Source organism: Melospiza georgiana, chromosome 6, assembly GCF_028018845.1.
Source record: "Melospiza georgiana isolate bMelGeo1 chromosome 6, bMelGeo1.pri, whole genome shotgun sequence".
Classification (NCBI taxonomy): Eukaryota; Metazoa; Chordata; class Aves; order Passeriformes; family Passerellidae; genus Melospiza; species Melospiza georgiana.
Window position 1 is genome coordinate 18030966 of NC_080435.1, and position 25468 is coordinate 18056433.

At 37.9% G+C, this 25468-nt stretch overlaps 1 protein-coding gene across 7 annotated transcripts in view; it reads left to right on the forward strand.

The window, feature by feature from the left end:
• Positions 1–22742, forward strand: part of SOX6 (SRY-box transcription factor 6) — a 369483-nt gene extending 346741 nt beyond the window's left edge. For 5 of the 7 annotated variants that reach the window (XM_058025836.1, XM_058025842.1, XM_058025839.1 and 2 more), the window contains 3 exons: positions 5615–5848; positions 8407–8623; positions 15835–22742. In XM_058025836.1, the coding sequence (XP_057881819.1) occupies positions 5615–5848; positions 8407–8623; positions 15835–16138 (755 nt within the window). In that variant the 3' untranslated portion in view covers positions 16139–22742. The remainder of the gene's footprint in view (positions 1–5614; positions 5849–8406; positions 8624–15834) is intronic. The other 2 variants (XM_058025840.1, XM_058025841.1) reach the window with 1 other exon arrangement.
• Positions 22743–25468: the final 2726 nt, after the last annotated feature.

Consider the following 25468-nt stretch of genomic DNA (forward strand, 5'->3'; position numbering starts at 1 on the left):
GAGCCACATGCATCAGCTCACCACAAAGTCATTAGGTCTTTTTAAACTCAGATGAAAAACATTAACAAATACCACAAAAGGCTTTAGTATGGCCCCTTTGTTCATTCACATATGGCAGTTTATAACTCCTGCACCACTTGGGTCGTGTGTTTGTTTAAGCTGCCTCCATCAGGCCAGCCCTGAAAGAACAAAAGACATCTTGAGCGATCCTAAGCAGGAAATGGGCTAATCTAAACATGGCTTGTGACACCATAAGTAGAATAGAAAGGGGAGGGATTGATTAGTCATTAATGTCCAATTGACTCCATATGGATGTTGCAATAATAAGGCCTTTTTCAGTGCAGTAGCGGAGTTATTGAATTAGAGGTTTATGTTTCCTCAGAGCTGACCTTAGGGAATTCCCAGTTGGTTCTTCTTGTTGATGTTTTAAAGAGAATGGAGTCTCTTAGCAGGCAAAAGGGAAGTCTTATCAGAAGGAAATGTTGCTTGGATATAGCTAACCTGTGCTTCAGTATATTCTCACCTTTTAGTATTTACCTAGTGCATTTCAGAACCCTTGCAGGTGAAAAATCTTAGAGGCCATTTAAATATTGCAGTATTTCATGAATTGCTTGTGGCTTACTTGGTTTTTCTCCCCATTCATTCTCTGACATGCAGCCTGTGAGAAATGTTCACTGCTCAAATTGCAGCTGAATAATATTTGTTTAGCATTTGGAACAAAAGCTGCCTGACAAACAGAACATTTGTGTCAACCCTGTTCCAAACCTTGCCATGTTTCCAAGTGGGTATTTTGCCAGTGATGACAAGACATGCCAGTAAAGAATGAGAAAATCTGAATGGTGTTGGGGATGAAGAAATAAGAGGCAGGCAAGGGGCAAAACAGATAAATGTTTTTCTGCAGCTGCTACATGTTGCTTAGATTACAATGAAGTAGCAGTAATTCTTGTAACTTTCTCTAAAATTGATAACCCAAAATATTAGTTAAATGACAACTCCTATGTTCTAAGCTTGCCAAAGCTGCTCTTTCTATTCTGTTTTTTCCATATTTGTCTTTCTCTATTTGATTTTAACTGCTGCTATATGTTTCACAAAGGCTGCATTTGTCTGTACACAGGTTAAGAGCAGCACAGGGCACTACTGAGATGGTTTTTCATTCTCCCTGTCTTTATGGCATGTCCATATTTATGAGTAACCCATCTCTTGCAGTAAAACTCCTGTTTGCATGTTTGTCAGGTCCTGGTCTGTGCAGTGCTAGCTGTATTACCACAGACAGGGCCAGATATTTTGGAGGTCACAATCAGTCTTTTCCAAACTAGGCAAATATGTCACCTCAGCTTAATGAATAACTGATGGTAGGAACTTTACTACTAACCAGTCATTTTCATACCAGGAAGCTAGAAAGATTGTCTGTATTTCTATGTATCCTGTCTTGGTGTGTGTCCATGGAAGATGATCTGCAGTACATACTCTAGATTAGCCAGATCTATTTATCTATTTTCTGAGGAGAAGTCGGGGGAAATGTATAACTTCAAACATGAATCAATGGCCATACTGTGAAGAGTCATTAAGAAATAACAGGGTGACTGACAAAAATCTCTTTCTTTTGCTGTCACTTCTTTTCTCTCTTTTCCTCAGCCTTTTCTTTTCCTCCTTTCTATCACATCTATTATTGTTTGTTTTCTGGTAATATGTAAAGGCCCAATCTCAGGTTTTGTTGTAGGTGATGTGCAAAATGGAAGGTAAACCACATCCCAGTAAAGACAGTAGGATCAACCCTATAGTGGCCAAGATTTCAGGAAGCATGCTGAGGGATAATGCCTGTTTTAATATTAATTTCATTAGCAAATGCAAGAACCTCAGAAAAAGACAGGAATAAATAAATAAATAAATAAATGAACGATGTAACAATTGTTATTTTATGTTTCTTAACATTTATTTCACATGAGGAAGTTTATCTTTCTTGATGATCAGATTCTTTTATCTCTCCAATATTCTCTGATTAGACAGCTCTTTAGAAATGAAAATATTGTTGCAAATTATTTTCATGAAGCTCTAGCATTTTAGATTTAGTCTGTGGTGTTTTCTTTGCTTCAGTATTGCTTCTGGAGCAGTATGGAATCCAGTTTTCACAGAGAGGTTGCCTGCCATATATCCATTAAAAAAAAATCACTCTTCTTTAATCTGATTTAAGTTTTGAATCATCAAAGTTATGACAAGCTGTGCAAATGCAAAGGATCTAGGAAGTAAGGCAGTGAGCACTTCCAGAAGCTAAAAGTGTCACTTTGAGGATAGCCCCTGTCTTTAGGCCAAAATATAGAGTTCTTTGCCAACTAAGCTACTAGGGCAGCCAAACTGTACTGCTTCTGCAATAATAATAAATTCTGACCAGGCTCTTAATTCTGAAAATCCCTCCTCCTGTGATTGCAGTATGAGCAAAGCATTAGATACCATAGAGAGACAATTACCAATTCCTTCTCTTGTCTTGTCCTTCACTGGTACTACATTTCCATTTTATCTGTTATTTTAGGTTCATTAGTAATTAGAATTTCCTGAAAATATTTTCAGAAAGATTTAAAACACTTCCTTCTTTGCACTTGCATATACATTTTCTTTAAAAATTCCAGGTGTCTCTTTGAGCCGCTGTCAGTGCCAACGATAATTATCACAATAGGAACAAACTCCATACTTTGTTAAATCTGTTGAAATTGTTTTCATAGGGCACAATATAGTCAAAATATCTGCTCGACAGGATGAAGTACCTTAGAACAACCAGTTTGAAAGCTTGTTATGTGTTTCAACTTGTAAGACCTCACTGAGCATATGTGTATTTGTATCATTAGCTCCTCATTTCTAATCTAAAAAGGTACTTAGACATTCTGACTTCCCCCCATGCTGCAAGAACTATTTTATTGTAATGCTTTATATGCTGAATATAATTCTGTGGTTCTGAGACAGAAGAGCATGAAGATTATATTGCTTTAGTTATTTGCAGAAATTCATTTTGCAAATGCTTTTGTGATGGCCTATAGGTTAGCTTGCAAATATTTCCCCAGAGATCAAGCTCAAAGAACATCAACTCTTTGGCTGCTTTTTCAAGTCCTTCAAGTAAGGACTTGCATAAAGCAGATGCAGCCAGACTTGACCTTCTTGGGATGGTTGTAATTTATTACTCCAAGTAAGAATTGTTTTCTAACATAACCTTTCTATGAAAACAGATAATTTATGGTGGTTTTCTGCCTTCATTTTTTTTTGCCTTTCTTTCTTTTTTTCTTTGCTTGTTTTTGTTTATTTTCATTCTGTCTAAATTACATCCAGATTAAAAAGACACCTATAATCTTGCTCCCAATAAAACTACTCTTTACCTGCATTACAATTGAAAAGTCCAAAATTGTGTTAGAAAGGGCTAAAGACAAACTCTGCCTTAGCTGTAGTGAATAAGTACCTTTGGGAAAGGAAAAGATGGAAAGACACCCTACGGATTCAAATATGTCTTTCCTGTGCTGTGAGTAGAGCACCTTAAACACAAATTATAATTTTTGCATAAATAAGAATTTAATTCTTTTTGTCACCAGCTTCCTAATTTTCCACATACTAGTAATAGATTTTTATTACATTATCTTAAAAGATAGAACAACTGTTACATGCTGTGTTGGACTTTTCTCAAATTATATGGCTCTTTGTCCCAGTAAATATTTCAGTGTTGACTTACTATTTGCAACTTATTTCAGTTTCTAAATAGATACATCCTCTCTCAAAATATTGTATCTTTGATATGTTTGGGGTCCAAGGCTTTTGGCAACGATGAGCAGAGCCTCATTGACCATTCACCCCCCTCAACTGGTCCTACCTGCAGGTCACTCTGCAAATCTGCTCTGCCCTTTTGCAGTAAAAGGCTGACTGCAGCCTTCTGTAAATGCAGAACACCTGTGGCACGGTGCTTAACTTAGAACAGCGCTAAAACAGTTTTGCAGCTCACATTTGCCACAAACCTGTCTTCTTTTATGTGCACGCATGTTAGTATACAAATTGCCAAATTGGTGTCAGTTGTAAAGTAATGGCATGGGAGGCATCATAAATTACCAGGGTGATCCTCAGGAGAAGACACTGCTGTGTGCGAATGAGTGCTTTGCTCTCAGGGTAATGTATGTCTTCATCTGGCCCAGTAGTCAGCATATTGCCCTGTGTTGATGGATATAGTCAGCTTGAAACTACACTACATTTCACTGCACAATAAACATGGCTGTCAACACCATATAAAGCAAAATCAATTTATCCTGTATGGTCAGTGCGTTTTAAATGAAATTAATGTACTGTGGACCTGGTGGCAAAAAGGTAGTGTATTAGTTATGCATCCTCTATTTTAGGGCCCCTTTTTCATGCAAATGTGTTTCTTATGTAGAATTTTTAAAAAGGTGTGCCTATATAATGCTTTCAATCTGAATTAGGAAAATTGATTTTTGCACAACTAAAAACTTGCGCCTGTATTCAGTAAAACTGTTCAGTAAAACTGCAGAGTTTTGTTTTACGTACTGTAAATACTTAATCTTACCTTATTTGGCAAATAAATTCATGTTGGTAGCTGTAATTGTTTATAAAAAAAGGAGATCTATTGCTGTATTAATTTTTTGTAAAGTATCTTGCCTTTTCAAGGTATTAAATTATATGACAAGTTTGGTGAGGTCTGAGACTGTCACTCTCCCACTGTAAACACTTTTTGCCTTTTTTATAGCTAAAGTATAGCTCTAAAAACATTTCATCAAGACTTCAGAAGTTTTTTCCTGTAAAGGCATGCCTTGGTCATCTGTTTCACCCCTAGCAATTAGTTCTACACCTCAGATCTGCTATCTCTAAACTCCCATAAGGCTTTGCTATTTGTGGTCAAGAAACAGGGCTGGATGCATACAAAATCCCAGTTAGGGCTGGCATGTACAAGCTGAATTGATGGCAGATAAAGACTGGGATACACTAAGGCACAGCAGGCATGGAGTGGGGGTGCTTGTCTCCCACTCTGGAGGGCTCCAATGTGCTGTGCATGTACCTGTTGGAGAAAGACAGTTTTATTACATATATGTGGCTCAAATCCTCCAAAACACATCTAGAATTCAATCAAAGCAGATGCAACTTTAAAATGTTCAGCTTCAAATAGAGTCGGATCCATACAAATGGCAGCATGTACCTGGTGCACTGTATAATTTATTTTATGAAATGTTTGTCACTGCTTCACTGCTCAAGCAGCAAAGTTGTTGTCAATGGCTTGTGTCAGCAGGCCTGCATTCTCAAATGTAACTTTATGTGAGTTTTGTTGAGCATTCAGAGAATGTATTTTATGGTAAAGCCCCAAATGGAAACTTTATCAAATCTCCATGTCTTAGTTATGGGAAATACCAGTGCAATTTGTTTCTTCAATTTGATGTTGGGTCATCTCAGCTACACTGAGACCATTGGTTGGCCCATCTCTCTCTCTCTCTCTCTCTCTCTCTCTCTCTCTCTCTCATAAATCTGGTAGCAGAGAGAGAAAGCAAAAGCTAAAATAAGCACAGCACTGAAAGCGCTTTCCTAACGCACGTAATAATGTTTTGCATCCATCTTGTTTCCTCCTGCCCTGATGTTACAGGGAGTAAAGCAGTGAATGGCTCAGCAGCTAAACTACAGCAGTATTATTGTTGGCCAACAGGAGGGGCCACGGTGGCTGAAGCCCGGGTGTACCGGGACTCGCGGGGCCGCGCCAGCAGCGAGCCCCACATCAAGCGGCCGATGAACGCCTTCATGGTCTGGGCCAAGGACGAGCGCCGGAAAATCCTCCAGGCCTTCCCCGACATGCACAACTCCAACATCAGCAAAATCCTAGGTAAGTGCAAGACAGCGGGCAGCCAGCTGCGTTGGCAGGTTTAGGTTGGATATTAGGGAGAAATTCTTTGCTGTGAGGGTGGTGAGGCAGTGGCACAGGTTGCCTGAGAGGCTATGGATGTCCCTTCCCTGGAAGTGTTCAAGGCCATGTTGGATGGGGCTCTGAGCAACTTGGTGAAAGGTGTTCCTGCCCATGGCAGGGGGTTGGAACGTATGATCTCTATGGTCCCTTCCAACCCAAACCATTCTGCAGTTCTATGAACTTCTCTAATTTTAGAATATATATTTTTCTGGGACATGTTCACCAAAATTAGACTTACTGAAACAAAATGAAGATTCATGGCTTGTTTTCATTTTCATTCCCATTCTTTTCCCTTTCTGCCCCTTCCCTAATACTTTTTATTGCCAGCACCAGTGACAACATGCTTTAAAACTTAGTAGCATTGAAAAGGAGTGTTTTGTGAAATCTGTTGTGGTAGTGTGTCCCAGTAAAGTCCCAATAACTGCGAGATCCCATTAGAACGCACTTGAACTACAAATCACCTGAAGGCAAAAGGAGACTTGCTAGAGTAAATACTGGGTTAACGTTTAAAAAGTACAAAATCAAAATCAGAGGTTTATGTCAGACAGTGCAAAATCAAGAAAGAAACCTGGCACAGTTCAAAAGACCTTGCGTTTGTACACGCAAACCTCACATCCAAAATAATGTTTGGTTCAAAACATTGCAATATTCAAAAAGCTAACCACTAGAAGTGTGCAATTAAAATATTGCTCAGGTAAAAATCACAGTAATTAATATTTAATTTGTATAGATCGGAACAATCAGGGAGTACTCCGTGGGTTTTATTTTGCCAATGTGCAAATAAATGGACTCATTTTTGAGAAATTTTGATTTGCTTTTTAAGACCCCTCCAGAGAATTAGAAACATACGTGAGAATGAGTGGTGAAATGTTAAAACCTGTATTTGCTTTTTGAGTCTTTGAAGTGAAAGACAGATTCCAAATGTAACTCATAATAAATAAAAGTAAAAATCAAGTTTCCTCTGTAATAATTTTATTGTAAACTCTGAGTTCAAATACAAAGTTTGTCACACGTTAGTTCAATCAGAGGCAAGAATACATAGAAATAAATGTTACTTTGTCCTGAAACTTCCAAAATCTTTCTTAGTAGTTCTCATATTTTTGTCTACCATATAAGTGAGTTATATGAATAGCCTTTCAGTTTTGTATAAAACCTTCACTGTTTCAGTGTTGGCAGCTGTAGGGAATCTATATTATTTGTGTGCATTCTGTGAAAAAAACTATTAGGAGCATAGTAACTGTATTCATTAAAATGTAAACTTCCAGCATAAATATTTCAGAAGTGCCAGCAATTGAGTGTTTGTTAACCATGGAATTAACCTGTCAGTATCTGCTCTGCCACAAATAAGTCTATGTCCATATAATATCTGTGCAACTTTTCCAGGACAATGAGAAAAGAGACTGAAATATTAGAACTGACACAGAATATTGCTGGCTTCGGATAATATTTATACAACTTTTCCATTTGTTGATGTATGAAAAATGTTGGTAAAAGAATAGCTTCCACCCACGTTTACCACAGCTGTAATCGTTTTATTCATCTAAAAGACACCAAAAAGCTATTTTCTGCATTTCTTATTCCCCTCTCTGTTCAAGTGTTTAGATAGCTCCTTACAAACAATACAAGAGATCTGAATACTTTAACTTCTTCCTGTGTACACTGTGTTAATTTTTAAAATTTTTTATTGGTGCAGCTTTCAATGAGAGTTTACAGTACCTGAAGTGGTGTATATAGTTACAGTGTGCTTTCTGTTTTACTTTTTGTCCTTCCAATGTGAGTTTGTGAAATGTAAGATTCAGTTCTGTGTGCTTATTACATCTGGCAAAAAAATAATGTGCATAACAGAATTTAAAATAGGTGTCAGTATTATGCCAAGCTTGTATCAGAAGTTGATTAAATTTAAGACGCCCAGACAGCAAGGGATTGTTCATAATTTTGCTGAATCTATAAGGTTTGATACTTTTTTTGCCTGCTACATAGCAAGCTATTAATATCTATTAGCAGGAGTGTATAAACCAAATTCTCATAAAAATATCAAAGAAGCCTGTGTCCCTAGGCAATGTGTTAGGCTTTTAACAGTGAAAGTATGGCTGCAGACTTTCCTTAACCACCATAGTGTGCGTGGTATTACAGAGGTATGGAATTACTCACAGATTAATGCTCTTATTGTAAAAAATTAAGTAGTCTGTTTTGCAGCACGAGGCTGAGATTTTGAGACTTAACTATTGATTTTAAGTGCACCCTATTTAATAGAGATTTACATATGCTTGGTCTGCAGCAATATCTGAAATTCAGGGTTCTTTTAGGGTGTCTCAGCTTGTGCAAGCCAATATATGTGCAGACTGATGTAAATTTAAATCAGTTTATTTAACGAACTTAATTAAAATTTATTACGGCGAGAGAAGGCACATTGAATTGTGTATGTGCACAGCCAAGCCCGCTTTACTTGAGCCCTCACTGACATTTTGTGTCCACAGGATCTCGCTGGAAGTCCATGTCAAACCAAGAGAAACAACCTTATTACGAAGAGCAGGCACGACTAAGTAAGATCCACCTAGAAAAGTACCCCAATTACAAGTACAAGCCTCGACCAAAACGCACCTGCATCGTGGATGGGAAGAAGCTGCGCATTGGGGAGTACAAGCAGCTGATGAGGTCTCGGAGGCAGGAGATGAGGCAGTTTTTTACCGTGGGGTGAGTACAATTGCTGCCATTGTTTTCCGAGATGGAGCACGCTGTTTGAAACCAAATAGAGTTATCTGTTTAAGTCGCTGACTAATGTCATTTAGAGGGAAAGGGTTTGAACCGGTAAGACCTTATTAAAAACATAAGATGGAATATGGAGCTATCGGCTTGCCGCTGAATGCTGATTATGAGACTGATTGTGGAATTCTTTAAAGGCAAAAGAAGTTGTTTCCCATTAGCCTGAAAGGTTTGAATCATGTCTTTTGTGAGTTTTTAGTAAGCTAATCCATTCTGGGTTAGTAATGACTCCAGCATCATTTCCTAAATTAAGAAAAGAACAAAGAGAGGAACACAAAGGATTATTCCTGTGTAGAATAGGAGTCAGGAGAGGGGGAAAAGGGAGAGGAGTAATAGCAGTTGCATGAGGAACACACACAAATGAATGATATCAAGGTGTGAAGCTACTAGGAATTGTTTTATATAGAGAAGTATGAATTTTTTTTTTTTAACATAAGTTTTAGAAGTCGTCTTTCAAGTAGGGCACAGATAGACTGGGTAGTTTTATAACTCAAAATGTATTGCCCAAAAAGATCCTGGCACAGTTTTAAGAACACTGTGTGTGTTTTTAGGGCTCTTTCCTCTGGTGTTCAGCAGAGAAAGCAGAACTATGAAACATATACAGGCTAAGGATAACAAAAGTCCAGTGAAACAACTGCACCATAACTGATTTTTCTCTCCTTTTTCTTTTTTTTTTTTATGAATTAATCTGTGATGCTCAGTGCTCTAACACAATGTTTTGGTGATTTACAAAGAGTCTAAAAGCTGTTTCCAGTGCCAGCCTTTCCAAATTCACAATGTTCTGCTTATTTCTCTAATCACAATAGTCTCCTTTTGTTGGGTACTTCACCACCAGATAATTGACCTTGACGTCGATTATGTGCCCTCATTTTTGGCTTGGGATGCAGAACTCCTGTTGCAGTCAATTATTTTGTGGTACAGCCTGCAACAATGCGGGCTCTTTCTTCAATCAGTAAATAGAAGTGGTTTTGATATCTTTGAAACTATAGCCTTCCAGTCTATAGTTATGACATTGTTTTTTTTATTCTTCAGTCTAAGGGAAATTGTTTACTAATAGTCTTCCATCAAAATTGCACATAGGACACTAAATAGAAATCTGAATTTATATAGCACATCACAAATTATATTCAGATTGAGGGAGTGAAATTCTAGTTTACGTCTTCCAAAGCAGATTGACAGACCAAATCACATCTAGACAAGAAATGCAAAAGAAATGCCAAAACAGCAGTCTGAACAATTTGAGAATTGTTTGCTAATTCAAAACAGCATTAAGCAGTACCATTTTGCACATTAAATGTGATGGGTAAATGGGAGTGAATATTGAGGATGGATTTAAGAAAATTCTAAAAGTGCCTACCTAAAGAGTGAATTCCTATTAAAATATATATATACTGAAAGCTATTCAAAACTAAACTGGTGCAACCTAGATGAAATATTTTTCTCATATATCCAACAGTGTGATCATGAAGACCATGAGAATGTCACCATTTTTTGAAAGGATTGTTTCCAATTTCTGTTTATGCTAAGTCCACTTCACCATGTTCTATTATGTTGAAGAAGTTTAAAGTAAAGTACCTCTGTGCAATTATATGATATTGCACTGGACTTTACCAAAACCAATGAGTTTTAGTTGTGCAAGTGATGGAAGAGGGATTATGAAGTCTAATGGATGCATTCAGTGGAGATGAAATGAGATCCATGTTGCTGTACAATGTGAACATAGGTAACAATCCTGAGGAATCACAGGCTGGGATTTAAAAAAAAATATATATTATACTTCCCTGTGAATTCTCTCTGTTGTCCCAAATTCCCCTTTTCCCTCAAGAATAATTTAAAACAAACTTATTGGAAGACACCAAGTAAAATTAGTGAAAAAGACAGACTAGAACATCTTTCTTGAACTGAAACATAAAGCATGGAATCATTTGTCTCAGCAGAATAGTTTACTAAGTAATGAAAAGCAACATTTCTTCCAAATCAGATTATAACTAAGTGAAACACAGTAAGTGAGCCCATCAGCTTCTTAAACTTACTCTTCCCTGTGTTTAACATAAATATCACATAAAGCATCAGCTGGAACAGTTTTCCTAACTGACCTCACACCCCTATTATTTTTCCACTGTTTTGATGGAACAACATAAATCGTCCTTCAGAACTGTAGACGTGAGAGTTGAGATGCTGTTTCCTCTTCACAGTGAAATAAGAGACAAATGTGGTTTTTCGGATTGAATATGCTCTGTGTTTACAGTAAATATTTCAGTGGAAGATAGAGAACAAAAGTACAAAATAAGACTCCAATGAAATGTGCCAAGTGCTTCATACTGCTTGAAGTACTGCTGGGGTTTTTTTGGTTGCCTTTTTTTTTTTTTAAAGAACAAACCAATTAAATTGGGAATGGGTGCACCAAAATGGCAACAAAGTATCATCACAGTATAAAAAGATAAGTAAGAGATGTGTAAGGAGTCGGGTACACATTCAAAGCAGGCAGCTAAAGGAAGAAGTAAAAAGCAAGAAAAATATATTTTTCCTAATTATGTTTGTATTTTTCTTATACCAAATGTCCATTTATGTTTTAGGCAATCCAGTAAAGGCTAGTTCCTGTCAGACTCCCTTGGGTGAGCCACTGGCTAACACAGGATAATTCTGCTATGGGTACAACCCCCCACCACAAGCATGGAGTTCTCCATGGCTCAAACTTTTTTGTTGCAAAAGGCTCACACTGCTCACTTCACTGAACCACAGTCTTTGACAAACTTTGGTGAGATGCAAAAAGGGAGTTTAAAGAATTTCAAGATACGGACTAGCCAGGATTTAAAATACAATAGAGAAATAAGCTAATGAATGGCTAGGTTTTGTTCTGATTTTTGAAGAAACACCTCCAAAGAATTGAATGAGAGTGAAGATTTCTTGGAATAAATTGGCCAGGAAATTAATGTTTTCAAATAATTGTAATTGTAATAGAACAAAATCTGTGAACTGCCAAGTATTCTAAACAACAGAGTGGAACTTACAGTGTGCGTAGGCCTTGCATTGCATCCCTACGTGAATGAATTTTGTTCCAAATGAGGCAGATAATGTACAGAAATAATTCATGTTTAATGCAGAGTATGTTAAAAAATTGCTGCTTTCAATATAGGGGGAGCTGAATCTGGAGCCAGCTATGTCTTTAAAATAGCTTAAAATGAGTTATTTTTAATAGTAAAATTATTAATGGAACTTGTGAATGATACCTTCAGCATAAGTTAATCCCGAACAGACTTCTAGTGATTTACAATTTATCCTCAATAGTAGTTTTTTGTAATGCATAAATAAATGTGAGCTAACAAATGGATCATATATAAACCATAAATTCAGGTATTTTGAGTCTGTCTTTTGTTGCCTTGTCTTACAAAGATAATTCATTGCTCAGTCATTTTTACAGTCTAATACACTCTAAATAGAAGTATATGCTATATACATTTCTCTGCAAAATTATGTAAGCAGTAACTTTTTTTTCCTGTGCTTTACCAGAGTAAGATGTTTAGAATAAAGCCTTTATAGTGTTTATAACTACTGTACACACGTAGTCTGAATGTTGCTAGGCTATGGTTTTGAATAAGTCTGTAATATTATACTCCTGTAGCTTGAACTTAAAGCAAGTACACAATGGGTGCTTTTGTGAGATTTACTGTTATTTCATTCCTTATGGGAATGTAAGTTTCAGGGGTGTGTAACATATGAGCGTTTTGCTTGATGCAATCAATTTCTGCTTCAGACATTTAAATAGCTGTCAGAAAATGGTTGGGAAGGGATCAGAAAACAATGGTCGTTTGCCAATTTAAATGTTTGGCTGGTTTGGCAATAGTCAAAAGAGGAACATTCTCCAGGAAAATACTAAGAATATTAATGCCACAAATTTGTGAGCAGGTCAGTTTGGCTAAGAATTTTCATGTTACTTACATTTTTACATCTACTTAAATATTTTGGGCCAAATCTTAAGCCCCAGAGTGGACAGGCAAGTTATCAGTGCTGGCAGAGCAGAGGAGAGTGACCCCTAGAAATTGTCCACTTGAGGATTTCTTAGCCAAAGAGGAGATGATGGGGACAGGAGTGGTTTGAATCCAGGGTAGATAGAGGTTGCCACCATTCCTTATGGATCTGAAGAGATCAGAAGATTAATGTTGCTTTCTGGAAATCTTAACAGGCAGAAAACTTCCATGTGCAACTGAGCTGAATTGTAACCTGTAGCTTGCAGGTAAAGTACGTTTTTATCTCCCCCCTCCAAGGTTCTATGATGGTAAAACTCTAGCTAAAGGCAATGATTCAATGTGTGGAATTTAATGTAATAAAAGACTCCATTAACATGAATGCCTTTAAGATCTACAAATATAAGAAAATATAATGGCCAGAGTTGTAGGTAGAAACTCCAACTCTTCCTTTCAGGGAGTATAGTGGGAATTTAAACAAATGCTCTGTTTTCCTCCCCAAAAGAACTTAATTACTTAGGAAATGATAACACTCAACTCTAGTAACATATGCCATCCACATAATTTGTGATATTTTAAAATAAGACTTACTGGGATGTAATGTTGCAGCTAGAGCAGAATTTACAGTGACAACCTGATCAGCTCTAAATAATAACAGGTATTAAATCAGAGGTAGGTGTCCAGTTACAGGGGGTGTGTAGGTGCCCATGCTTAAGTGCTAGCAAATTTTTTGCTAGCAAATGGGTAGCAATTTGAGACCTTTTCCAATTAGGTGGTACAGTTACCACATGTTTACAGTTCCACAGTGAGATATAGGTAATTTAAAGTTATTACCCAGCCAGCAGCAGGCATGCACAGCATGTCTGATTTTTGTTTAACATGTAAAAAAGGACTGCATTTATGAATGACAAATTCAGTAAGCCTTTAACTTTCCTGCTATACCAATCAAGTTCTTTGACAATTAGATTCATTCAGTAGCTTGCCATGCATTTGCCTGGTGTGCTCCCAAGGAAAAAGTACCTCTGTGAATTTGGCTTCTTTGTGCTCAGATGACCACCTCCATTTACACTTTGAAATGTGTGGTACTTGGACAAGTGTACCCAGTCCCACAGAAATGTGGATGTGCAGAACAGTTCTGCTGACTGAGTTTGAAATACCAGGATTTCTTTTTCCTTCAGGCCTTAACAATGATAACCATCACTTCATCAACGTATCTCACAGCATTGTCTTAAGCAGACTTTTAAAATTGTTCTACTGCTTGTAAAAAGGCAATTTGCTTCTGAAAAAACACAAGCCTTTTGGGGGGGAGAGGTGTAGAGGTGGATATTAGTGTTCTGATACTTAATGTCATCTGTAACAGCAGCAGCTTTGTCTCAATCATTCTTTGAGTCAGTTCTACAACTTCTGTTACAGGAGTTTTGAAAACTTTTCTCAAAGCATCATTTGGCATTGATATTATGCTATTCTTTGATGAAGACCTGGTGATGTTTTGTGAATTTATGTATTCTAAGAAATACGGGTGAAAGATTATTATTTGGGCATATCAGAAAGAATTAAGTGTGTATGGCCTGGTGACACCTACATAGATTTTTCTATTGACCCTGTGTGGATTTCTTTTTCCTTTGCTTTGTGGAAACATTCATTAATGTGTTCATTTTCTATGTCTAAAAGTTGTGGAGGAGATACTTGTGGGTTTTTAGCAGTAATAGCTTATACTCCTGAAAGCATGCAATCCTAAACCAGGAATGTTCCCATGTGAGGTAGGTGTTCAATTTTATGGATAAAGTATTGAAAGATTTTTGCAGAAAATCACTTGCAAGCAAATACATTGGCTGAAAATTGTTTTCACAGAACATTTATCAGACCATTTAAAAAGTGAAAATTTAGTGAAAAATCCCAAGCTGTTTGTAAATCATCTGCAAATCATCATTTGCAAACAGGAGTATAATGACTGTGTCAAATGAATTACTGCATTTTTGCTCGCTGCTAGCCAGGTGTACGAGAGTTACACAACAGATGTTTGAATTTCTCAAGCTGTGCAGAGGCTGCAAGAGTCAGGCTAGCAGTACCAGCCGTGGCAGGACTGCAAACTATTTCAGTGGTGTGTTACACAGGGTGCTCATGATTTCACTGTATCACTACCCAAACCCAAAGGACTGTGGCTTCCCTGTAACTCTCTAGTGTGGTATTTATCAAAATTAAAGTTTGATCAATGATACCGACATTTAAAGACTTTAAGAGCTTAAAGTATTTCTGTATGATTAATGATGGAATTGGGACTTGTTATATAATGTCCTGTATTGATTGATGGCCAATGGATTGGAAATGTGAGACTTGTTTATATAAAATGTCCTTTTAATTTCTGCTGAATGCATAGTGTCAATTGCAGATCCTACCATCAAACATACCTGACACTGTTTCTCCTGCTGAAGTCTATAATAGTTCACTGTTACTGGGTCAATATTGCTCCAAAGAAGGTTGGGAATACATTGAAATGTATTATTCTTTAAATAGATTATGCAAATAGGCATATATGTTCAATAGCTAGTCAATACAAAGTCAGCATCTTCCAGGGCAGATTTGTTCTCTTTTTGTATCAAGTACTTAGCTTCAAAAGCCCCATCTTACACATAAAATTCTTAAAAGCAAATGACATTCTGATGATGGATCCAAATAAAAGTCAACAGCCAGCAATCAAATGTGAAAAGAATATCCAAGTGCCATAGGAGTCTACCTGGCTAGTCTACCTGTACTACTTACATAGTAAATTAGATACTTCAGTTTCTCTCTGTTGTTTTAGGTAATCTTGAGGTCCTCTCATTAAAAGAAGCTCTTGCCATGAGTTTAGATTTTGGATACATGGTGTCTATGGTAGCAGGCAGGCATCACAGGATACCTGAAGCCTTTTGATGTTCTCTGTCCAAGTGCCAGTTTGTATTATGGTTTGAATAAGCACGTAGAGTACGTGAAAGGATGTTGTATAGTGACTGAAAACACTTCAGTTTCCAATTGCCCTTTGGGGGAGATAATGAACCAATACCAAAGAGGACTCTGAGCCCAGAGGAATACATGGAGCCTTTCTAGGAAACCACCAGCTTTTCCTTCCTTTGGACTTGCAGAAGGTATTCCCTCCCCTACACACAGGCAGTGACACTTCCCTCTTGTTTTTCCTTGCAGACAGCAGCCTCAGATTCCGATCACCACGGGAACAGGAGTTGTCTACCCTGGTGCTATTACCATGGCGACCACCACGCCGTCCCCTCAGATGACATCAGATTGCTCCAGCACCTCTGCCAGCCCTGAGCCCAGCATCCCTGTCATCCAGAGCACTTATGGTATGAAGACGGACAGCGGAAGCCTTCCTGGAAACGAAATGATAAATGGAGAGGATGAAATAGAAATGTACGAGGACTATGAGGATGATCCCAAATCAGACTATAGTAGCGAAAATGAAGCCCATGAGGCAGTCAGTGCCAACTGAGGAGTGTTCACAGAATTAAAGTACTCAGACTCATTTGGGTTTTTTGGGGGTTTTTTTGAACAAAAGTTCTTAAAGAGCCTGCATGCATGTGTGGCTCCTACAGTTACATCAGCAGAATGGTCTTAAATGTTTCTTATCGTGTGAGACAGATTGTTTCCCTAATTTTTCATGAACTTGGGTTTTTTTTGTTTTGTTTTGTTTTTTTAATTTAGATGAAGACATAAATATCAGACATCAGGACTTGAGAACTTATATGAATCAATAGCTGTCTTACAAGTCTTACCTTTTGTCTTTTTCCGTTTGGATGCTGATAAAGGTTTAAGTTACTGTTTTAGATGGGGGTTATACATTCTCACTCAGGTATGCTGTGCCAGCCTACAGGTTGTGAATGTGTTTTTATTCTGGATTATTTTAGAAAACAAAAACTGCAGATTTCATATTGTGAAACAGAACAAGTCCGCAAGTGTGCACACCCGTGCATCATAGCTTGTCTTTAAAAAATAGTCTCTGAATTCCATTTTTTTCCATATGTATAGCTGAACTTCTGATGTGCCAAACTTTTCATAACTTTTGAATCTTAACATTTAAACAAAAAAGTCTTAAAGGAGACACTGTAAAGTCTTAGACAATCCTTTGGCATCTTAAAAAAAAATATATATGTAACCTAATTTTTTTCCAGAATATGGTAAAGTACTCAGGAATCTGGAGACAGGATATTCTTAATTAGTGAACATGGTTGCCATAGTGCATGTGCCCAATTGCTTTTGCCTCTTGATGTGCCATTAGTGTGAAATTTTAAGTAAGCACAAAAGAGCGATCACCAGCTATGGACAGGCCTGTCTTAGCAGTGTGAGGCCACCTCTGATTACATTCTCTACCCCTTTGCTTTAACCCTTGCATTCAGTCTTAACACATTTTCTCTTAAATAATTTATTCATTCCAGAATGTCAAGGGTCCAAATACTTAATATTTATTTTTAAAAGTACAGTTGGTGGCATTACACTTACAATTCCTTATTGATATTTTAAAGAGCCTCTTCTTTCCCCCTCCCTAAATCACACAGGTATATGAAAATAAAAGTGCACCTGCTACTAAAATGAACATGACCTTTATGAGTGAGAAATTCACTTGTTCCTCTAACACTGTTCAAGGAGCACTTGGAAACACTCTGCTATATGTATTGCAAAATAAAGTGAGTACTTTTATATGTACATAGAGTACAAATACCCCTAAAAATGTGTTTATAGTTATAAACCTCTACACTTAGACAGCAAGGGCAGATGTAAAATCCAAACTGCGTTTACAGTCCACCATGCTGAATTTTTAGGGCCTGAGGAACCTGTGGCAAATCATGGATCTGTACATCATGTTCCCATTGCCACCTGAAGGAACTGTGCTACCTTAAGTATTTATGCAGTGATTTATTTGTGAGTCTCCAGGTGGGGAGGGAGGGACACTCAAATATCTAATTGCAAAGGTGGGAAAATGGGTCATCAAAAATATTTATTGTATATTAGTCAGGTGGGAATGTGACTCGTCAAGAGCTTTGGGATCTTTGGATATAAGGTGCTATAGAAATTTAAATTTCTGTTTGTATTACTTCTAGTAACAATGCAGTTACTGGAGAAAATTCTGGGAAATATGCAAGATTCAATTCAAAGATTGTGATTCTGTTCGATTTCAAAGACGGAGGAGAAACTGCCTTTATTTTTTCCCTCATACTCCACCCCTGTTCACAAATAGATCACTGTATATATATACACAGTTCCAATAGGCCTGAAGAATAACTGTGCTGAAGATCCTCAACTCTTTTATTTGGAATTGGCTGTGTTCAGCACACTGGTGATAAATTCAGGCTCGTGCTGAGAGCTACCAGGGGGCCTGGAGCAGCTCCTCTGGAAGTCTGGGAGCATCTTCTCATAAAGCTGCACAGGTTTTGCTTTGGCCAACAAAATGAGCCTGTGCTAGTCGGGTTGTCCTTGTGCCTCCTGCTCTGCAGACACTCCTGTGAGCTGCAATGGCAGGATGCTCTGTGGAGGAGCAGTCTCCTTCCTGACAGCCCCACTGATCCCTGTCCTGTCAGAAACAGCCACTTGTGCCACTGTAGGAATCGCGTTTCTATGTGAGAGAACGACCCCCCGAGACAAAGAAGATTGTTCAATTTACCGGACAATTTATAAAGATAATGGCATAGAAACACAATGGTCAAATTTCTCTGACCATTTTATAATTTGGAACAAAAAAAGCTATATTTTTAATATTTATTTAACTGTGTTCTGAGTCCATGTCTAATAAGCAATAAACTGGTCTAGCCAAGTCTTCAAAGGCATATGCTGTGTCATTAGCTGGTGAGCGTCCTCTTTAAGCTGGCTAAGGTACTGATAGAAAGTGGTTTTTTGTTCTTAAAATAGCTTGGGAATTTGAACTGGTTTTAATACATTCAGCTCAGATTGGGGGGAGGACATCATTATTTCATAAAAAAAAAAAAAAGAATATTTATTAATGTCTTACATAATTCTCCAGTTAGAAGTATTTCTCCCTCCCCCCACATCACTTTCTCTCTTGCTCTCTTTTTTTTCCCTGGTTTTGTTGCATAGGTAGAATGCTGTATTGCTAGCATTGTATTTTATGTAATTATTTTTTTGCACAAAGGCAAACATTTAGATTAGTAGTTTAATTTTTTTTTTTTTTAATTTTATGACCATGCCAAAATAATATTCTGCAGGCTTGTGGAGAACAAAGGACTGTTCTTTAGGACTGAAACTTGATTTTGCTTGTAGTACAAAAAAAACACACACTCACAGATGTTGTTTCGTAAGTGTTATAAGCACTGGATATAAATGGTATTTTTTATCACTTCTGACTAATGTGAAACTGTTGTACGAAAACTACATGAACAAAAGTCATCTGTTTCGACTCGTGTGGGCCTGCCTCACAGTTGCCGGATTTGAGTCATTTTTATGTCTTGTTATTTCATTTATTTATGCAAAATACATGTATGTATGAACACTTTGTTTTAGCTCCAGCCCTGCCTCAGTGCTGATGCTCTGTATGTTAAAGCCACATTCTCGAAAATGACTGGCTGTTCAGGAATCACCAGCTGGTAAAAATCGCATTTACTGGCTGGGGGAGTGGGAGGAACATATTTGAATCTGAATTGTGCCTATGAGCGTGTTATTCTATTTATTAGCCGACATTGGCTCTAAAATGTCAGTAGAAATCAAGGAAGGACAATCATAAGGATGAAACCCAACATTTTTACTTTATTAATCGGAGCTCAAAACAAAGTTTTTTGATGAATTTGCCATCTCATTTTAGATTTTTTTTTTTAATTGTGTAAATATAACATAGGAAATAGAATTTTATTTTTTGTTCATGGATACTTAGTGAAGTATAAGTTATGTATTTACTTTTGTTCTATATCAGTGTATGTTGGTCCATATTAAATGCTGACAAGTCACTGTACCTCATGTAGATGCTGAATTTACACCCGCAGTGTGAGCGCAGTATTGTGGACCTGTAGCTGGGACAGCAAGATGCCTCACTTGTGCTCCCTCTGATTTTTAATAGCATATTCCACAAACAGGAAGTACTTTCTTCTTTTTTAGAAAGTTGATACATGAAACATGCCAAATTTTGGCTACATTTGATGGGAAACACAGTCTTCTGAATCCAAGTAAAAGCAATGAGATATTTTACTTAACAAGAATGACCTTTGGAAGTCAAAAGCATATCCCTGAAAGATTAAAATGACTGAAATGGCCCTTGCAATGCAGGCAAGACTCAGTGATATCAAACCTTTATGTTGTACACCCACTTAATCATGTTATTGTTACATTAGGCTATAACACCAGAGAAATTGTTCACACAATACACAGAGAGGATTCGTGGAATTGCTTCTTAAGCTTTGTGTTTGACACCCCTTAGAAACTGACTGGAAAAATAACTCCATTCAGGAGCACTAATATAGTAATACTATTTTCTCTGTGAACAGTTTATTTAATTAACAGATACAATATATTTTCTTTTGGAAAATTATTAAATACTTACATTCAAGAGAAGGCGACTCCCCAAACAGTCTGGTACCAGCCAGAATAGTTCACTTGTTATTTTACAAAAATTGAAGAGAAAGGTCCCAGTGGAAACCATACTGCTTTCCAGGGTTTATGTGCAGGAGCAAGTCTGGAGAACTGTGCAGATCCTGGTCTGCCTATATGTTTGGGCATCACCATTTAGCTTGTGAAACCACCTGCTGAGCACTCACAGGACCCCAACTCAGTGCTCCTAAATCAGTGCACTCAGGTGCAGGGGGAGGGAGAAGAGAGGGATGGCTCTGGGATGGAAACGCAAACCCAACAGCAGCATTAGCCCCAGTAAATACACCTCCCTGGGCAAAGTGCACAGCAGCCAGCTGTGAGCAGCCTCTGCTTTGGACAAACACAACACAACCACCTCCCAGTGCCATCTCATCTCCGGGCTGGCTTTCTGCATTTTGGTTTTTGGCCACATCAATGGCATGGCATTTCAAAATCATCTCCCAGCAAAACGTTCTACAAGATTTAGACCCCATCCTCCCCCAGAAAATCACCTACCTATCTGCCTGACACGAAGCATGTCAGTGCTTCCACGGTGGTCACAGTGTTGGTGCTAAGTGGGGTGAGCTTTGCTGAGCCAGGGCCACAGCAAGAACAACTACACTGCAGATGCAGCCAGCAGGATGTATGATAGAGCTCTTCATGATTTTATAAGAAGTTAATGAATGGGCTTGGACCCCTTGGTGTTTTGCATGCTTTTTTAAGATTCAAGGTGGCACTTAAGCATGTTCTTTTAAAAGAATAATACTAAATGACCTCATTTAATCATTTACAAAACACTTTTTCCTTTAAAAGAGACTTCTTCTAAACTTTTTTTTGTTTTTTGGTACAACTCATCAAAATCTGTGATTTTTCTCAGATCAAGCTACAATTTTGATATGTAGCAATGCCCTGCTACAGAAGGAAAAAACAACGCATATGCAAAATTATTCCATTTTAATCCAAAGCCCTTTCTTAACTACCAGAATTGTTGGAAATGGTGACAAAGAAGTATTCTGAGATTTCACACGCTGGGTAAAAAGGGGTAGGGTGGGGTGAACTGGGCTGAAGGAAAACTTATCAAATTGGTATTTATGGCAATATGAAAGCTATAAAGCAACTTAGTGACATGGCTTGCTTTGTAATTTCCGCTTTCTAAAAACCACAAGTGAGGTCCTTGGTGCTCTTGGAATATGGGGAATGTGCAAATATTTAACTGTTTGTATGCTGCACATTGCAGACCTGCTAGTGTGCATTCTCCGTTTGTCTTCCTTTGTCATTTGTGTTTTGCTTTCCAGAAAGCAATGTTGTTTTTTTTTCTTGTACCTTTCTTCAGCTTGTAGCAAACTAGAATGCTTAGCATTTATGTTCATTCATTATTGTATTTCCCATGTAAAATTTTTTTTATTACATTAAGACAAGCTTATAAGCTGTTACTACATAACTTATCTTACTGTAACTCTTATTTCCTGACATTGTAATTTGTTTGTGATGTATATTGTGAGATTGTACTCTATGTTAATTTAATCAGCACAATTCACTGACATGCTGGACTGACATGCTAGCTGCTGTTTCAAGTTGTAAAGTTTGTGTAGAGCTGTTGGGACAACTGAGACTCTCTTGTCAAGGTACTATGCTTTGATTCCTATAGCAACACCCTGGGTGCAGCTCTTACTGGCGAGGGCTGCTCGTTTAACAGCCACTGGCTACTTAATGGGCAGGTTTTCTTTGTAGAAATTCTATATACAGTGCAGGTACCTACCTGGGCCCATGGCCGGTAATTATTTGGGCGTTTAGAGGAAAAACTAGTGTCTATTGCTGCTTTGAATATGTTTTAAAGTCTGAAAATGTAAATAGTTTATCAAAAAAAAATCTTGTACAGTCCAGTGTAAAGTTTTTAAATGAACTTAAAGGTTGCCATCACATCTCACACTCTCCTCTTGATACAGTAAAAAGAAAAAAAAAGAAAGAAAAAAGTTTGCTAAGGATATTGATTTAAGAAAAAAAATCTGTTCTCAGATTAAGAAAGAGAATAGTTATTCTTAGCTCTGCTTCATTGCATAAACAGACTTCTTGGATTTTGTTGTGCAGTATTGACGTGAGGTAAATTAAATATTAAATAATCTTTCAGTGGTACTTTTAAGAGTCTTCTCCTCCTCTGCCTCAGTTATTGATGGAAAAGACAAAATTGAAAGACACTGTCCATATACAGTATGTTCTGGTGTACGTTGGCACCTTACCTACATGTTTCGGGTGGGAGGGATTTTTTAAAATTTTTTTTCTTCTTTTTTTTTTTTTTTTTTTTTTTTTTTGCACAAGGTGCTTTCCTGATATGTTAAACATGTCATCCTTGGGTGATACAGTATATGCCATGATAGGGGTTTAGACCCCTCAGGGGAGTGTCTATAAGACTGCCTATTTATGCTCATTTACCTCAAGACTGTCCTCTCTACCCTTAATCTATTCACCATCACTCCATCTTTTGTACTGCTGTTGACACTTACAAATTAAAGATAAATTTTGTTTTATGAGATGCGTGTGTGATTTCTTCTATGCATCCCTTATTCCTTTGAATTTAGTATTAAAGACTGACCATGATGAGTTGATGGGAAAATGCAACTAGGCCTGTTCAGCTGGCCTCCTGTAAATTTTGTGACTGAATTTTGCAGCTCTTATATTTTACCCACGCCTTTCCAGTCTATGAAGGCATTTTCCAGACTCTGAAATCCATTAACACCATATGCTGTAAAAGACATGCATGATAACCAATCTAATTTGACAATATACACTCAATACTGTCAATTTTGTGTGCAGGAAATGCTGTTGGTAGCAACATAGTCTCAGAAGGATTTTTAGTGAGTAGAAATGAGACAAAACAGTTCTCATGTTTCTTCTTTCTTTGCCTTCCCCTTTTCGGCTGCATATAACTTAAAACAAACTAACCAAAGTTAAATAACAAAAAGCCTCTAGTTGCCATATTGCCATGTCTGTAAATTGCTGCCATTGGTGCGTTGTGATTGGTTTCTGACATAGCAATTAGTCATGGTTCTCATAGGAAAATAATAAATTACATTGAAGCATACTGTACTGGAGCAGAAATGTAACAGAGCCTTTTGGTTGTACATGACATCAGATTCCAGTCAAGTTTCAGCTGGTGCACAAACCACCCTGAAACATCCAAGTGGGACAGAATCCTTTCTTCCTTGGAGAGAGCATCATGCAGGGACTTCCTAAAAATGACATTCTGCATTATGAATCTGTGTGGTGGAATACTTCAGAGTCAACAGTGGATGGTAATGAGGAGTCTCACCAACATGTTATAATGGAGAAATACATAAATATTGACTTGTGCAATTTAATTCAATTTATTTCCTCTGTCCCCCCCCCCCCCCCCCACACGTGTTGCTGTGTGATTTTTCTCCTTTTTCTTACCCAAATCTGCAGCTGTGAGGACTGATCAGTAATCTGGAACACACTGGTGCTGTCAGCGGGGTTGTTACACAAGTACAGTGGAAAGCAAAACAAGCAAGGGCTACAGAAGGTCACTGCTTCCTGCAGCAATAAGACAGAAGCTGTGTATTTGACATCTCTAGGTGTCAATCTAAAAAAATGCACACTAATTGCCAAGCAGGACAGGGGCCTGTCTCCGCATGTACAGCACTCTTATGGACAAGGCCGTGTGTTGGGGGCTAACCAACATAGCAAGAGCAGCACATTGCACACATAGCACACACCACCATGCTTTTTCCTGCTGTTGGGGAGAGCAGCACCTCTGACCAACTTGCTGCAGCAAATATAATAAATAAGCTCCTAAGTTACCATGGTTATTCCAATCATCACAGGAGGGCCCTACTGCACCGGAAGCACCAAGCAAGTGACAAAGCACAACAAATACGAGAACTGAGGTGCCCTTGCTACTCTGGTCCTTTCTCCTGCTCTGTTTCTCCCTCTGACTGGGCACAAGCTCTGCTCAGCAGCTGCAGGTTCCCTCAGGATGGCTGCAGTTTGGGGTTTCCAAGATTCCAAGGTACGGCACGGGCCTGCCTCCCCACTGGGATTTCCCCGTGGTGATTAACTGCTACCACAGTAGCCCAACAGCAGCAGCTCGTAGGGATTGGGAGGAGAAAGTAGTAGTTGATTTATATCTTTAATATATGGTTTATAATAGAAAATATGAGCTCCAGGTTGTGTCTCTGAGCAGTTAATGACCAGCTGGGTTAAGGGCCCTCAAATACTGCCATCGGTCATTGGCTGCCTGGAAGTATCCTTCCTGTCATCTGTTATTCCTTAATTGTATCAAGACCCACTGCAGCAGAGGACTGTTAAATCTGTGGATTAATTGGAATCTGACCCTCAGTAAGTTCTAATAATATCAAGGCCGTTTCAGGTTAGCACTGGCCTCCTTGACATGACAGTCCATAACAAACTTCTTCAGAGCTGCTCTGCTTTGTATTAATGCCTGCTGGATGACTGACACAGTAAACCATAATTGCCCTGTAGAAATCACTGTGGTCAGCTGTATTAAGGACTACTTAGGGACAATTTAATTTACTTTGACACCACAAAGTTTAAAAGCTTCTCTAACTTCTATCAAAACCTCCTGGACTTTTGGTTGCTCTTGTATTTCATCAGCAAAGGATCATTGGATAAGAAAAAATGTTATTATTAGAACTTTGAATAATGCTCCTCAAATAATCAATTTGTAAAAGAAAAGCATGTTGATTATTTGGGTCTTTTTTTTTTTGCCACTTTTCTGGACTCTCAATATGTGAGAAGAAAGCAGGCAGGCATTTTAATTTAACCTTCAAAAATGGAATGTGAGCTCAAAACTTGCAAACAATAAGTGTAAACCCTCAACTCTTGTATTACATCCACAACTTCCAACTTTAGTGTTATGAATAAGGTACCTCACACATCAGATGCATGACCAAGCTTTCTTTTAAGTCAGGTCACAGGGATTGTATTTCAAAATCAGAAAATATAAATATTCTGCAATGATCCAGAGCTGTGCAGCAGAACCTTAGCCTGCAAGACACTGCAATCACCAATTGGAAAGGTATGTGTGTCACTAAGCCCCCATAATGGCTAATAATCTCTTTCTAGCTACTGTATGTTCACAACTAATTAATCACAAATAGGTTACAAAATTGAAAACACAGTAACTGTCTTAGTGGATTAGACTCCTAGTCCTCCTGGCCCAGTAGGTTTAAGTTCCACAGTTGCAACAGGAGATAACAGCTAATGAGAGCATCTGAGC